The sequence below is a fragment of the Staurois parvus genome, unplaced genomic scaffold (genome assembly GCF_062004578.1).
Source record: "Staurois parvus isolate SC_StPar_1 unplaced genomic scaffold, SC_StPar_1.0 ptg000071l, whole genome shotgun sequence".
In the NCBI taxonomy this organism is placed as follows: Eukaryota; Metazoa; Chordata; class Amphibia; order Anura; family Ranidae; genus Staurois; species Staurois parvus.
This window is the reverse complement of record NW_028317867.1, coordinates 5,469,827-5,487,098: the sequence shown is the minus strand read 5'-3', so window position 1 is coordinate 5,487,098 and position 17,272 is coordinate 5,469,827. Positions and strand designations below refer to the sequence as shown.

The 17,272-nt window shown below is 42.5% G+C and overlaps 1 protein-coding gene across 1 annotated transcript in view; it reads left to right on the top strand.

Annotated features, from left to right (window-relative positions):
• DLC1 (DLC1 Rho GTPase activating protein) overlaps positions 1–17,272 on the top strand; it is a 437,897-nt gene that overhangs the window by 58,426 nt on the left and 362,199 nt on the right. Inside the window, exon 3 of the mRNA XM_089669291.1 lies at positions 15,491–15,613. Within this exon, the coding sequence (XP_089525417.1) occupies positions 15,491–15,613 (123 nt within the window). The remainder of the gene's footprint in view (positions 1–15,490; positions 15,614–17,272) is intronic.

Below are 17,272 nucleotides of genomic sequence, written 5' to 3'. Positions count from 1 at the left end.
ACACCGTTCCAAATACAGCACTTCAGAGGGCATTTGTTTTAAATTTCTAAGTCATTCTACTTGCTTCTATGAAATAGGCACTTTATTCTTTAAAACTAGATATTTCTCTGTTGCCTTTTAAGTAAAAAAAAGCCACGGTAATTTTTAGACCAGTTAAATCATGCAGCATATTAAACTAATTGTGTATCTAGTTGACTGCTGTGTGCCAATTATCTTGCACTATCGCTGATCATTTTGGAGTCTCTCCACAAATGTGGCTTAATACCAGCCATATTTTAGAGTCATACTCAAAATCCTTGTTTCCCATAGCAGATTAAAAGTCTAGAGATTTACCTCTCATTAAACATCTCTGTTTTGGCAGATGCTGACAAGTCTTATGATACAGCATCATTTAGATAATTATCCTGCCATTTCTACTCTTTCCCATGTGTTTGAATCCAAATTCCCGCTGACTTCATCATGATAAGTTAGGATGATATTTTGGTCAAACATTTGCAAGGTAGCAAGAGAGCTTTGAACAAATAAATATTATTCATGACACAGCTTTGGCAAATATTTTTCAAAATTAGGGCAAATCTTTGGAATGCTTTATAGCAGAAATACTATACATTGTAAACATATTAATATACAAATGAAAGTAGAAATCCAGCCATAACTTTTTTTTGTTCTGGATAGCATAGGCAACAATTTATTGCTGAGGGGAAGCCTCCCAGTGTGTATAGAACAGTTGTCAAATTATGAGGTATAAGAGGCTGCAATTGAAGCCCTGAAAGCACTATAGGATATATATACAGTATATATATATAGATATATATATCTATATATATAGATATATATAGAGATATATATATATATATATATATATATATATATATATCATGCTACAGAAGAACGAGACTACAGACATACTAGAGGACATGGTCAGAGACCACAGGCCTGCTACAAGGAGTGTTGGGTTTTGGATGCAAGGGGACTTACCGGTACATGACTTACATGAGACTGTTAAAGATCACTGCCAAAACATTCCCTTTTCAAATCATTTCTCCCACTCTCACTTCAGGGATCTGCAAAGGGCGGCACAGCAAGTCTCAAATGACTGCATGTGGCCGTCATTCCATGTATTGGGCAACAGAAATATTGAATTAGCAACTAAAATGGGCATAATGCCAAAAAAGGCAGAACAAAATGTACATATTTCTGTTTGTCACCTCAATGGAGACAAATTCCTATATTTCTTGTCTTAATAACCATTGAGTGGCCCTAGCATAATAACGCAGCCAGCTACCTCAAAAAAACAGTAGCAAACATACAACTGTCATACAAATAAATCAACCCTATTTTATCTTGTGCTGCAATACAGTGTATTGTAGAAAACACAACTTGTATGAATCTTGTTGCATCAATGTGCAGGAAAAGAAAGGAATATACTAGGTATGAGCCAGTACATGGGTTCAATTCACAGAGGTTCAGTCAAACATATCAAAAATTTGGATGCTGAGTTCAAACCCTATTGAAGTCCGTAGGATCCAAATTTTTCTCCATTTTTAAGGCTACTAGCCAAGAAATTGAGGGATTGGCAACAAGGTGCATGGGGGGCTCGGCACAGCCCCAGGGGTCATGTACCAATATAAAAATAAATACATAATGCAGAGAGCAGTGAATTGAATAATCTTTAATGGACAACATCAAAAGTGCACTATTCCCTTAAAAACCTGCTTGGGGTTCTCCTAAATGTGGCTGTGAGTGGCATGCATTTTAGAGGAGATCCATGCAAAAAAAAATTACATAGGGTCCACCCCAAAATTAATACCAGATATTTTGAATCTAGTATGGATTTTAAGGGGGAACCCAACACACAAAACAAAAAATAAATGACATTGGCTCTCCATAAATCAATACCAGATGCTTTGAAACTGGTAAACATTTTAAGAAGGAACCCTGCACCAAAAACTAATGTCAAATCCCAAAGACCTCCTCCCCACAACCCTGGTCTGGTGATTATAGAGGTGTGTAGGGAGGAGACTTAAGAAAGGTGGTAAGGTTTCCTGAACTAAAAGGAGCCTTCTGAGTCCTCTCAACATTCCTTGCACCTCTTGCTTCATACAGTTATGTTGCTGAATTTAGACAGAAATGCCCACAGGTGGCCAGAGGAAAAATGAAAGGAAAGGTTATCACAATTTTGTGCATGTTGAGACTTGGTGATGATGGAGGAATTATCATGGTCAGTGAATGTAATCTATCTTGTGGATAGAACACACTAGTGGTTATACTGTATTTCCTAGTGAAGCTAAAGAGGGCTGGTTCTTCTACAGGGCTGCTATATAGAGTGCATTGACTTACTACATTTCTCTGTGGCAAGGGTCATGCACAGCTCAAGATCTAAAAACTTTACAGAGGGTGATAAAAATGGCACAGAAAATATTACATTTGCAAGCTATTTTTTTTTTGCTTAAACTGCTAATTTCTGGCAGGCAGTTCAGGAGTATTGCTTCCTGTACCGCCAGGCTTCAAAATATTCTTTCTCCCCAGGTAGTGTTGAGCTTGATGTTCGAGTCCAACATAAATTCGCTGATCGCCCGCTGTTCCCCACAATGCACTGCGACCTGACAGTACATTGTGATTGGCCAAAGCAATGCACCTGATCACAGGTGCAATGCTTTGGCCAATCACAGCACATGACGATGTCATGGTGACCCTGCCCCCTTGTGACATCATCACATATTTAAGAGCTGTCATCCCAGTGCAGCTGTCAGATGGCGGGATCCAGTGTTGAGAGTGGAGTGTTTTTTTTATTTTATTTTTAATAAAGGACTTATCAAAGACTGTCTACTGTAATTTTTTACACTACACTTTTTTTTTGTGAATGAGGGGCGGGCTGACTGTTTAGCCACTCGGGCACTGCCCAAGGGCTCGGGGTCAGTAGGGGGCCCCATGAGATGTCCCTGGTACCTTTCATAGGCTTTTTTGGGTGTAGTTTGAGTGTGGGTGAGGACACAGGGGCCCCATGATTTCCTATTGCCCGGAGGCCCCATGAGTTGTCAGTCCACCCCTGCATGTACCCCATACTCATTCACATACGGGGCGGGATCTGGGGGCCCCCTTGTTAAAGGGGGCTTCCAGATTCCAATAATCACCCCCACCCACGCACTCGCTTGTCCCCTCCCTTTCCTGACCTGCCTCGGATAAGGGTCTGGTATGGATGGGGGGGGGGGTAAAACACAGATTTAAAAAAAAAAAATTTTAATTGCGGGGCAATGCCGACAATTCTTTTTACATTCAGCTGTCAGCGGGGAAAGAATGTTTTTACTACTAAAATACCATATTATTTAATAATATAACTCATGCAGTATTTTAGTAGCTCTGTGGTATCTTACCACATACTCAGATGCAGTAAGATACCGCTTAGTGAATTGTCCCCTCTGTTCGAAGTTCACAGTTGAACTTTCATTAGGTTTGAATGTTCGACTGTGAACCAAATAGGAGGGTTTCTGCCTATCACTACCCCCAGGCCATGTGGCTTTTGAATTGTGGGGATATCTGGATAACATAGACTGAGGGGTGCATATTTTTTTTACTTTGTGTATGTTTTATGTGTCTCTGTTTTTATGTGCAACATTGGATGTTTTTATGTAGTACGTTGGATGGGACTACATCTTTATCTCATTTTATTATAGAATGATAATACATTTCTTGAATCTTTTATGTTGAGAACTGCTGATAAGGCATGAATCCTACCACTCTAGACACTGGTCCCTAAATGCTGTTCTAAATACAGACTTGAGGGTCAGGAAGCAGGATTTTTTTTTCTCAAAAATCATTTGTTTTATTTAGTCATTTCAAATATTTACCAGTGTATGTCAGAGCTTCTTCAGCTTATCAGCTTTTTCATTTGATTTTAAATGATTTCGCTTACACACATTCTGTGGCTGATTGAATGCGCCTTAAAGGAATTTATTCAGAACCCATATTAAAACAAATGCCATGCCGTAGGTAACTAAAATAGAAGCTACAAAATTTCCATTGCAGCATTCAAGCAGCAGAGGGAGCCATCCAAAAGGGAACCGGTGTTTAGAGGTTCACATTGCGTTCAGTGAAAATCGCTTCTATTGCAGCATGTAAATTGTGTCTAGCACCTTTCACAACATTATTAAAACACATTTCTGTTTGTCTAACATACATTCATATGGCATTTGCTGCCTTGTAATAATGAAACTATTGTACATTTACTTTTAATTCCTTACTGCTTATGCAACGGAGAAAAATGAATGTCTTTAGCATACAGCTTTCCCATGTTATTTTTCTATAAGCACAGCTTTCACACAGCCATAAATGTCTGCGCAATGACATCACTGCACATCCCTAATCTCTTACAGATGTCTACAGCTTGTAAACACTTTGCAGGTTAATAAAAGATTACAGGAACATTAAGCGCTGTTTACTGAAGAGAAAATTGTGATTTCACAAAACTGCATCTAAAGCATTATAAAGAGGACATTTCAAAGACTTTTCAATTTTCTCAACTGTTCCTCATTTGGAAGGACTGTCCCTCTTTTGAAACCAAATCTCTCTGTTCCTGATGCAGCCTCAGTTGTCCCTCTTCGTGGTCTGTACTTTTCTATACAAAATGCACTATTTTTCTACCAATGTAGTATGCTGCACTAAACCTTTCATACTCATATTACTTGATTTGTTATTTTGAAAAGCCAATATGAAGGACAAATAGAGGTTAAAAAATGTATGGTTCAGCCAATCATTTTCTGCATATTAGATCTTTATGGTTAATGTAACTGGGACCATGGCTGAGACATGTCCTTTGCCTACATACTGTGCACTAAAAGGTACAGCTCTTTGTCATTTGAGAAAAATGGGAGGTATGCCTTTTTATGTGAGGCGTCCTGACATTGAATATTTTTTGTTATATATACTGTATATTCAATAAGAGGGTGTACAGACTATTGATGAAAAACAATTTCCTTGTAACCCATAGCTATCAGATCCTCTCTTAGTAAACCTAACTACAGCAAAGTAATTCATGACTGGCTGCTATGACTTTGAACATCCTACACATCAACACCTCTCTCTGTCTTAACGAATATATTATGTCATTGGATATGTTAGCTTGGGCACAGCTGTTTTAATGCATGAGCACCACTGGGCACTGCTCAGGGGCCCCAGGTGCATGGGGGCCACATGATCATTTTCCATTACATCATACTTGCCAACTGTCTCGGATTTTCCAGGACAGTTCCGCTTTTAACTAAGCTGTCCCGGGATGGCCGCGTCCTGTACTGTGCCCTCCTGATCCTTGTATTGTGCCCTCCTGATCCCCCCTTTACTGTGCCTCTCTGCCTCCCCCCTGTACTGTGCCTGTTGTGTTGTTTAGTTTTTGATTAATGGCACATATTCTTATTGTTTAAAATTGATTTATTAAACGTACTAATAAATGTATGTTTAATTCTATCAACTATTAATACTTTACATCTTGGAAGCAGGTGCGTAAAATGGTGGCAGGCTAGTTGGGGACCCCGTGCAATACATTGCCCAGGGACCTATGATGCCATTAAGACGTCCCTAAGCTTGGTAAGACATTTTAGAGGATAATGTGGCATGTGCTGTAGCACAAACTGGATGGGCTAAACTGATTAAAGGACGTGACTGATAAAGGGACTTACAAATGCACACAAGATGTTGAAAAGGCATAGGAAGTTGTGCAGGTGCTTAAAGAGAAGCCATGAATCACTTGCAGGATGCAAGAAGAGTGGTACCATGCAACATCCATGCAGACTTAATAACGTACACATGTAAATACACTGAGCATGCAGAAAAAGAGGCGTGGTACTGTGCAATAATGACATATAAAAAAAAAGAACAGATACTGAGAATTACACCCAGCATGCAGGACAACATAAGTGGTACTGTGCAATAGCCATACATCCAGAATAAGAACAGATACTGTCAAAGTGACAAGGTATAAAAACAAGGGGACTTCCTGGATTCTAGGGTTAGTTGACATGTCTGTGTCATATATGCTTATACAGAACAAGAGTACTATATATATATGTACTATATGTCTGTGTCATATACTGTATGCCTATACAGAACCAGATTAGGACCTACTCCTGCTGAACACAATATTTAGCAATACGTTTGTAATATAACTAGCAAGTTATCCTTGTTATTATATTGTGTTTAGGTATACTCTTTAGTTAAAATTTACCATAGATGTTAGCATATAATTGCTCCCAGCAGTATTAAATCAGCGTTTTGGACAATTCTGGGGCTCGCTTATACTTGCATCCCCTGTGGAGCGCTTTTCAGAGACTTTCAAAGGTGGTGAGAGGGTGTAATGTCACCTCTTCACTGCCTGTTGTCAGTTGCGTAATGGCCCCATACACTTTGAATTGGTGGTATTCAGCGGCTATTATTGCCTGGAGAATATGACTGGGGGGATAATTTTTGCCTCTCCACCCTGAAAAATGGCATGGAGGTAAAGATTATTCAATCACCTGTTTTCATCACCCCCCCCAACTGAAAGTGTATGGAGCATTCACCCCCAAAGGGGCCTCTGGAAATAGAGAGGTCTTCATTACCTGTTCAGAGGCTGCCTAACCCAGGTACCAGTTCCAGAGCACACCAACAAAATTCAGGCTCAGTCTAGCGGTGTCTTTTCAAAGATTTATTGCAGTACTTGAACACAGGTGGGTAGGAATAAAGGTGCAAGATTCTCTTGGCACTAACATTTATAAGAGGACATCTTCCTTAAAGATCCTGGTTCAGGGGGTGCATGTGCGACCAGAGGTGGCAGACGTGTAACTCTTGAGCTCCGCTCATCCCCGGCCTTCCTGGCTCTCCCGCTATGCGCCATAGCCTCCACTTCACTCCGGGTGAGCCATATCAGCTCTGCACCTGGCCTGGCACCTGGGGGAATCATAAATAGGGAAGATTGGGTGCTGGAAGCCCCCCTCCCCGCCGCCGCAGGACCCGCGGCCTTCACCGGTCTGGCGGTTCCTTCCAGGCCGCAATCCCCGGCTTTGAGTGCCGCTACGAGTCCGAGGAGGGATTCCAGACCCCCAGCGGTGACAGAGGGTACTGCAGCTCACCTCCCATTAGAGCAGCCAACATCCCAAGCGCCTACCCATCCCCAGATGGAGGATTCTGAGCCCCTGGTCATAACAAGAGGGGCAATAGACCACCCTTTATCAGGGCATCATCCATCTTCTACCTCGGAATCTCAGCATGCATCGTCTTCTCTCACAATCTCTGCACTGGACGATAAATTGCAAGTATTTCTATGCAACATTACCGCTTCTATATCCGCTGAAGTTGGAAAATTGGCTTTGGATCTCAGAGGGGAAATAGCCCAGATCGGAGACTGCATGGAGCAATTAGAGAATAAGTTTGATGATTTGGTTCAATACGTTCATGTTTTGGAGGAAGACAACGCGTATCTGAAGCATTCCATATCCCAAATGCAGCACCAACAAGAACATTTGGAAAACAGGGAACGTCGCCAAATTATCCGTATTTGCGGTATGTCCGGATCAATTGCTGATTCTCAACTACACCGACATCTATTGTCCTTCTTCATCGCAACCACTCCCATGGTTCCAGAAGCGGACTGGTGGATGGATAGGGCTCACCGCTCTCTAGGCCCGAAACCTGTTGAAGGCACAAGACCATGTGACGTCATAGTCCGCTTCCACTTTTTTGAAAGCAAAGAAGCCTTATTATCCTCAGTCCGCCATAAACCTCCTTTGTAATTTAAAGGGGACAGACTCCAGCTCTTCTGTGACTTTTCTCCGATTACCCTGGCCAAACGGCGGTCACTGAAGCTGAATACTACACACCTTCAGCAACACCGTGTCCCTTATCGCTGGGGGTTTCCCTTCAAGCTGGTCGTTTCTAAAGATAACACTCAAGTTGTTCTACGTGATCTTAATGAGGCAGGCTCTTTCCTAAAGCAGCTGGGACTCCCACCTTTATCGGATGATGCATCTTCATTGCTGCCTACCCCATCTTGCCCTTCCGCCACCCCTAACAAGATCTGGACACCAGTTTGCGGTTGGCTGGAAGCGACTTTCTCGTACGCCACAACGCCCACATCCTCCTCGATCAAGCGATGTGCCTACATGATGTTCTTCTGGGGAGATCTCTGGGGTGGTAATTCCACTACTGACCCTTCCCCCCCATTCTTTACATTGTTTTTACATTGTTTTTCTTTAGCCGGCCGAGTCCGCATTGGGTGCACTTTTTTCTTTTGTTTTTTCTCTGACCGGGTTTGACAATTATCCAGATGTGTCAGATGTCGTGTTGCCCCTGATTTTGTCTAGCCATTGGCCTAGACGACTTGGGTCTAGTTATTTTTCCCAAGTATATATCCCTACGGATATCTATGTCTCCCGCTGTAATTTCCATGGTTTCTATTTTTTGTGTTATATTAGTGTTATCTGTTTTCTGTTTTGTTTCATCGATGGTATCTCATTTATTTTTTCTGCTGGTACACATGCTATATCCATTATTATTTTATGATGGCCTTAAGGTTTTTATCATATAATGTCAAGGGCCTTAATTCCATCCAAAAACAGTGGATGGCTTTGAGGGAATTTTGATCCTCAGGAGCAGACATTATTTTTGTCCAGGAGACCCATTTTAAATCAACTGGCTCCTTTCGTTTTGCCTCAAGATTTTTTCCCAGTCCTCCGGGAAGGCTGGAGTGGCAATTCTGATTCGGACACACTGCTCCCTTCGGGTCATTTCCTCCAAGGTCGACCAACGAGGTCGTTTCATTATTTTGGAATGTATGCTTAGTGACACTCCCCTTGTATTGTTGAATTTGTATGCCCCGAATATGGGTCAACTGCAATTTCTTTCCCAAACACTTGTCAAATTAGGTTCTTCTTTTACCCCACATGTGATTATTGGGGGTGATTTTAATTTAATTATTTCCCCCATAAAGACAGAAAAGTTCTCTTCGAGTCCACTCCCTCAAAGCAGCAATGCTCCTCTTCAAAATCTTTTCGCAGATTGATAAGGGAGCATCATCTCTTTGATGCCTAGCGGATTAGACACCCTCTCCACAAACAGTTTACTTTCTACTCCACTCCTAATTGTAGTTTTTCCCGCCTGGATCATTTCTTCATCTCTGCCCCATTGCTTCCTCTCCTGGTTGCTTCTGAAATCAATCCTATTACATGGTCCGATCACGCCTCTTTAACTTTGAATCTTTTCTTCCCTAATGTTATGCCGAAAGCATGACACTAGCGCCTCAATGAGACCTTTCTATCCACGGAACATCTCCGGGACGAGCTTTCTCGGGGACTTGATATGTATTTTAGCCACAATGTTGACTCTGTAACTTCTACCTCGCCTCTGTGGGAAGCTCATAAGGCGGTATTTCGGGGACTTTGTATCTCTATGGGCTCCCATTTAAAAAAATCCTCGGCGAGTGCCAAGACTTCTCTTATTCGCCAATTATCCTTGGCTGAATGACGACTATTGGCAAAACTGTCCATTTCTGAGCTCCACAAGGTGACCTCCCTTCGTGACCGAATCAAGGCCCTCAATTCCTGCACAATCCCTCCTTTGGGTCAAACACAAATTCTACAAATTTTCTAATAAACCTCATTGTATGCTAGTCAATCGACTTAAAGCACAATCTCCCTCTATGATGCCAGATCATCTAATCCAACCGAATGGGAACCCTACCTATGACCCCCATGTCATGGTCTCCCTTTTTGGCTCATATTATGAGAATCTCTATAACTTTTTGACCCCAGATATCCATCCCCCCCCCCTCACAAAACCATCTTTTGATAGTTTTTTTGATCCCCTATCGATAGCAAGGCTATTGCCCTCTGACATTGCGGCCCTTAAAGCTGACATCTCGTCTGAGGAGTTATTCAACACAGTTAAACATCTCCCCTCCTGCAAAACTCCGGGACCAGATGGATTGCCCTATTCTTACTATAAGTCCTTCATTGGTATCCTGGCCCCTCACCTCCTCTCTTTCTTTTCAAAGGTGTCACACCTCAGGCTGATTTCTCCCACGTGTATATTTCTGTTATCCTCAAACCTGACAAGGACCACTCTATTGTAGATAACTATCACCCCATTGCTCTACTAAACTCCTATTACAAGATTTTCACTAAGATCTCGGCTAACAGGCTGTCCAGACTCATCTCCAAGCTCATACACAGGGATCAGGTAGGTTTTGTGCCTGCCAGACATGCTGCGGATAACACCAGGAGATCTATTGATCTGGTTGACCTGGTTAACCGATCTTCTATCCCTGCTATATTATTGAGTTTAGATGCTGAAAAAGCTTTTGACCACCTCAACTGGCCCTATATGTTTATAGTCTTGGAGAAGTTTGGCTTTCGGGGCCCGTTTGTGGTAGCCTTGAAGGTTCTTTATTCTTCCCCCTCCTCGTAGGTCAGACTAGCCTCCCCCCTTCCAGATGTCGAATGGTACGCGTCAGGGTTGTCCACTTTCTCCTTTATTGTTTATTCTCTGTTTGGAACTGTTAGCTATTGCCATCCGGTGTAACCCAGATATACGAGGGATATACTTCCATGGTCGCGAGTACAAACTATCCCTGTTTGCAGATGACATCCTCACACTCTCGAACCCTCATACCTCCCTACGGGTTTTACTTAGGATTTTACGACAATTTGGGGCCCTGTCAGGTTACAAAGTTAATACATCCAAAACTGAGGCACTCCCACTACACATTCCACCCGTTGTTCTATCCTCTCTTCAAGAGTCTTTTCCTTACTGGTGGTGCACCCACTCTTTAAAATATTTGGGTACTAACCTTACTTCCTCCTAACATTCCATATATGAGGCTAATTCCCCCCCCCCTCCTATTTATAGCTATTTCCCGCTCCTTGAAATTTTGGGATACCCTACCCATTTCTTTCCTCGGACGCATCAATGTAATAAAAATGACTGTGTTGCCCAAACCCCTATATTTATTTGTGACTCTCCCCATCCCCGTCCCTATGTCCAAACTTCATTCCCTCATTTGGCACAACAAACGGCATAGAATCGCACATTCTGTACTACTTTCTCTGCATTCTGTGGTGGCTTAGGGGCACTGGATATAGTGACCTATTATTATGCTACTTCTTCGTTTTATTATGTCATGGTCCACCCATTATCCTCCCAACATGTAGACTGAGATTGAATCCTTGCAGTTATCTCTGACCCATCCATGCTCCCTCCATTGTTTGACCTCGGCAGTGGATGTAACATCTTTTCGTCATCTCTTCCTTGGTCCCATGCAATGTTCCCTGACTGTTTGGCAGAAATGTAAGGCTAAATTTGCACTGGTCTTTGACTGCTCTCCACTGACCAATATCCTTTATAATCCCAATCTCCCGTATAGTATGGCCATGTCCCGAGTGCTCCCTTGGGTCGCAGCCAACCTTTTCCAACTGCGTCACTTGGTACACCCGTTGACTTGGAAGCTACAATCATTCTGAGATCTCCAGAAAAAAATACCTCCTACCATCCCAACATCTATATGTTGTGGGAACTCGCTTCTTTGGTAGAGCTTTTCTTTTCAAAAGCACACAGCAACTCACTTTGTTTTAAGGGCCTTTTTGCCCAATTTTATTTACAAGAAAAAGTTCCATAAAGGTTCCTACGCAGGGGTATCCATCATCAACCAAATTAAACAACATTCAGCCTTCTGGCTCTCTCAGGTACACCGCTTTATGTCTGTCTCCTACAGACTCCTTCCAAAAGGTTGTTTTTGCACACAGCAAACCTCTAGCACAAAGCTAGTCTGGCTTCCACCTCTCCTTGGTGAAGCACACCTGACTCCTATCTGCCGGGGTGGAGCCCAGAACCATGGCCCGGGCCTCCAAAAAAGGCCTGCACGCACCTGTGCAATCAGCGCGCCGGCTGCTCTCAAAACATGGGCGGAGGACTGGAGACTTCCACCGTGGCAGGATACTGCACTGCCACAATGTCTATCTTCAGATACACCACTTTTTTTCTACCATGTCACCCTCATTATCCCTTGGGAAGCCTACTCCCTTTGAACATCTATGTATACAGGGTCCATACCAAAGGGGCATCATTTCTCATACATATAGACTCCTTATGGATGCTTCCCCACTATCTAATGACACTCATCTTTACATGCGCAAGTGGTCCCAGTTTTACAATGATATGAATTGATCTGATAATGTGGAAAAAAATTTGGGAAAACGCATCTAGATCTTCTGTTTGTGTGGTTTTTAAGGAAAATACATACAAGATTATGATGTTGTGGTACAAAACGCCTGAAGTTCTCCATGCCTGTAACCCGAATGCTTCTTTTGCCTGCTGGCGCTGTGGGAAGGACTTTGGCTCTCTATACCATATTTTTTGGACATGCAGATCCATTACTTTTTCTTGGGAAGAGGTTCTGTCCTTGTTACAATTGCTATTGCATACCTCTCTCCCGTTTGAACCTTTATATTTTTTATTAAGCCTGCCATTTCCGGGCCTATCCAAATCGTCCAGGAAACTCTCCGCTCATGTTCTGACTGCGGCCAGAAGAAGCATTCCTATCTGTTGGCTATCCTCTATACCCCCTTCGATGCCAATTTTATTTAAAATTATTCCTTATGTAAGACAGATAGAATATTTGACCGCCCTACATACTTGTTCGATTGCTGTGTTTGAGGCAGTATAGAACCCATGGGATATCTTTATTTCTTCTTTACCTTCCCAGAATGTAGGGTTTTAACATCCTCTACACTGTTATTTTGTGACATTATATGTTCTGTACCCAAGGGCAGACTGACAACTCATGGGGTCCCGGGCAATAGGGGATCATGGGGCCCAAACTCAAAAAAGACTATGAAAAAGGTACCAGGGGCATCTCATGGGGCCCCCTACTGACCCTGGGCCCTCGGGCAGTGCCCGAGTTTCCAAATGGTCAGTCCGCCCCTGTCTGTACCTATGCAGTTTTCTACCATCAATGTGCTTTTTCCTGTTATTTCTCTTTCAAACGTGATGTTTGTATATTTATGTAAAAATCAATAAAAATTGTTAAATACAAAAAAAAAAAAAGATCCTGGTTCCAGCAGTAAAAGAAAAGGGGACAGCTAGAAATCTGAGATTCTATAAGATCAGTCCCAGTACACAGCAGAAACTTCTGGCATATACCCTCAAAAAGTACTTCCAACGTGGAGTTTCAAGTGAAAGGGCCCCAGCCAAGTTTCCACAGGCAGTTTCCTCCAGTGAGTTCTCTTTAATACAGGCTCCTTCAGGCCTTCAGCCAAGCACATTGGCTAAAAGCAACAACTCTTCAATAACACCAGCTGCCTTCCAGGGGAGATGGAGAAGGAGCTCTGAACAGGGATTGGCTGAGGTCAGATAAATATTCATAACCCAGTGGCTAACCTTCATATTCTATTTCTGCAAACTTCTTCCAGAGGCAGACAGGAGCTTCTGGAAGTTTCTTCCAAAGGCAGGCAGGCAAGAGCAATCAGCCACCAGGCTTAGGGAGACCGGCCCAGATCTAGAAAATAAATTACTGCTTAGCTGGGCACATCAGGGCCAAAAACTAAATGTAGCCAGCCTAGGGCAAGGATGCTTATATGTATATTAGGCCTTGAAGTTTAAGAAAGGCTAATACTTCTGAACCGAGTGTGCAAACAACAAATACCCCTTTACAGCTTATTATGCCTATTGTGATTCTAGCATGTTAAATAAAAAGACGGCTGCTAGACGCTATGAAGTGTGTGCCTCCAGAGGTGCATGCACATACTTACAACAGCTACCATTCACTTCATGCTGGTCATTCTGTTACATATTTACATAGTTGGCAAGGTTGAATAAAGACACCATTCCTTCAAATTCAGCCATTATGGATGTGTGTGTTCATGTTAAAAATCATATCCCTGTATACTGTGTTCACTAAGAAGTCCATCCAAAAGTTTTTTTAAACTATCAATACTTCCCGCTGACAACACCAATTGTGGAGTTCCACATCATTACCACTCTAACATCGAAAAACGCCCTATACAGTTTAAGTTTAAACTGCCTTTCCTCCAATTTTAATGAGTGACTCTGTGCCTTCTTACACTCCCTGAGACAGAATAGTTTATTCTTTATGCTTGAATCACCATTGAGGTATTTGTATATCACTACCATATCTCCTCTGTTTGTAGTTGTTCTTCATAACAGGTCCTCCAGTCCCCTTATTAACTTTGTTGCCTTTCTCTGGACTCTCTCCAGCTCCAGCATATCCTTCATGAGGACTGGTGACCAAAACTGGATGGCATACTCCAGTAGTGGCCGAACCAGAGTTTTATAAAGTGTCAGGATTATAGTTTTATCTCTTGTGTAAATTCCCCAGTTTTAATGCATGCTAATATTCTGCTAGCTTTGTTTGCTGCAGCTTGGCATCAGCAAACACAGAGATTCAGCTAATTATGCCAGTCTCTATATCACTTAAGAATACATTAAACAGAATCAGTCCCAGTACAGAGCCTTGTGGCACCCCACTTACCACGCCAGACTAGTCTGAGTATACACAATTTATCACCACCCTTTGGACACACCCCTGTAACCAGTTTTCTATCCATGTACATACCCTATGGTCCATGCCTACAGACCTCAGTTTGTATATTAAACATTTATGGGGGACTGTATTGAATGCTTTTGCAAAATCCAAATATACCACATCCACTGGCCTTCTTTTATCTAGATAGAAACACATTTCCTCGTAGAATGTTAACAGAAATGTTTGGCAGAAATTACCCTTCAAAAAGCCATGCTGATTACTACTAATGACATTGTTTTCCTCAGAAAATTCCTGGATAAGGTCCCTTATCATCCCCTCCAATAGTGTGCATACTATAGATCTTAGACTGACTGGTCTGTAGTTTTCAGGAATACATCTCTGCCATTTTTTAAATACTGGGACTACGTTGGCCCTTCACCAATCAGCTGGTACCATTCCTGTCAGTATACTGTCCATAAAAATTAGGAATAATGGCCTAGCTATAACCTGATTGAGTTCTTTGAACTTTTGGGTATAAGCCATCTGGTCTTGGTGATTTATTTGCGTTAAGCTTTTCAAGTCTTTTCTGGACACTGAGTTCTGTTAATTACACAGGTTCTGTGGCTGATTAATGTACTAATTAAACTCACTTAGTGCCTTCTCTGTATTAAATTAACCTCAGAACCTGTGTAATTAATATGTGTTCAGTTTTGGGGAAGGAGCAGCAACCCTAGGCGTGACCCATCCTTCGAATCCAACTTTTACATCAGTTATAGATTTTCCATACAATCTATAAAATGGATGAGTCAAAGGTGTCATTTTTGATAACCAGAATGGCTATAGATCAGAATCACTGACTTACAGTTTACTGCCAGCCTGTTTTAAGCATTAATTTTAACTCTGACAGCTGTTTAGACATTGATAGCAGTTTGCAATAATTGTTAACCGTCAGATTCTAAGCATGTATCTTTTGTATGTGTTCCCTAGGCCTCCTTTTTTGGTGCAGGAGATGTTTCTCCCTCATTCTCTTCAAGAAATATATCTCAGGTATACACTACAGATTGTACATCAGCTCAGGTATATGGCCATGGAGCTAAACCAAAGATTTTGGTAAGTAAAATGACTCTTTATATATATTGTACATTCACATCTGTCCCTGCCCTTAAGGAGCTTACAATCTAAGGTCCCTAACTCACATTCACACACACACTAGGGCCAATTTAGAAAGGAGCCAATGAACTTCCCAGCATGTCTTTGGAGTGTGGGAGGAAACTCACACAGGCAAAACAGGGAGAATATACAAACTCCAGGCAGGTAGTACCATGGATAGGACTTGAACCAACGACCCTGGTGCTGCTAGACAGAAGTGCTAACCACTTAGACACTGTGCTGACCCTTTTGGTCCTGATTTAGGTAAGAGTTTAGATTAGCTGTAGGGTTTGCATTACAATACAGTGGAAGTGGCTATGCCACTTTCAATGCCACTATGACTCAAAGAGGTTGATTTATTAATGGCAAATAAGATGTTCACTTTGCAAGGGAATGTCCCTTAAGCTTAAAGCAGTATTTCCACTGAAAATAAAAAAATATAAAAGTCAGCAGCTACAAAAACTGTAACTGCTGACTATTAAAAAACAGCCACTCACCTGTCCCTCGATCCCGCGGTGTGTCCCCCCCCATCCTTGGCCCCTTTCACAGGCTGCCTTGTGTTCCCGGTGCCGGCATGTTCAGTGTGGGCACTTGGCTGTGATAGCTTGTGGCTTCACAACCAGGTGCCCACTGTCCATGCGCGACTAGTGTTGCACTTTTTGAATGGCCCCGTAGTCTTCTGGGACCGGTCACATGTCCCAGAAGACTATGGGGAATGAGAGAGGGATGACAACTTCTGTTTCTGATCACCTAGGTCAGTGGTGGGCAACCCTTTTTTTCAACTGAGCCAAATCTCGCCAAAACCACGATTGAAATTTATTTTGAGAGCCACATTTTTAAAACTGAAAATACATCCCCCATATAGTAATTCATCCCCCATAGTAATTCATCCCCCATATAGTAATTCATCCCCCATAGTAATTCATCCCCCATATAGTAATTCATCCCCCATAGTAATTCATCCCCCATATAGTAATTCATCCCCCATAGTAATTCATCCCCCATATAGTAATTCATCCCCCATAGTAATTCATCCCCCCTATAGTAATTCATCCCCCATATAGTAATTCATCCCCCATATAGTAATTCATCCCCCATAGTAATTCATCCCCCATAGTAATTCATCCCCCATATAGTAATTCATCCCCCATAGTAATTCATCCCCCATATAGTAATTCATCCCCCATAGTAATTCATCCCCCATATAGTAATTCATCCCCCATAGTAATTCATCCCCCATATAGTAATTCATCCCCCATAGTAATTCATCCCCCATAGTAATTCATCTCCCATATAGTAATTCATCCCCCCTATAGTAATTCATCCCCCCTATAGTAATTCATTCCCCATATTGTGTCAATTCACTTACCTTTGCTCCGCGCGTTCCTCTCGCCGTGTTCCCGGTCTTCAGGGCGGACTGTGAGAGGAGAGGAGTTCGTCACGCTGCCCCGCCTACATCCTGACAGCCAATGTTTGCCACGCTCCGCGGGCCGGATTAAAAGATCCGACGGGCCGTATACGGCCCGCGGGCCGTAGTTTGCCCATTGCTGGGCTAGCTGCAGAGTCCTGACTTTTGGGGCGGCCGCCCGAGAGGAGGGAGGGGAGCGGGCGCCCGGCACA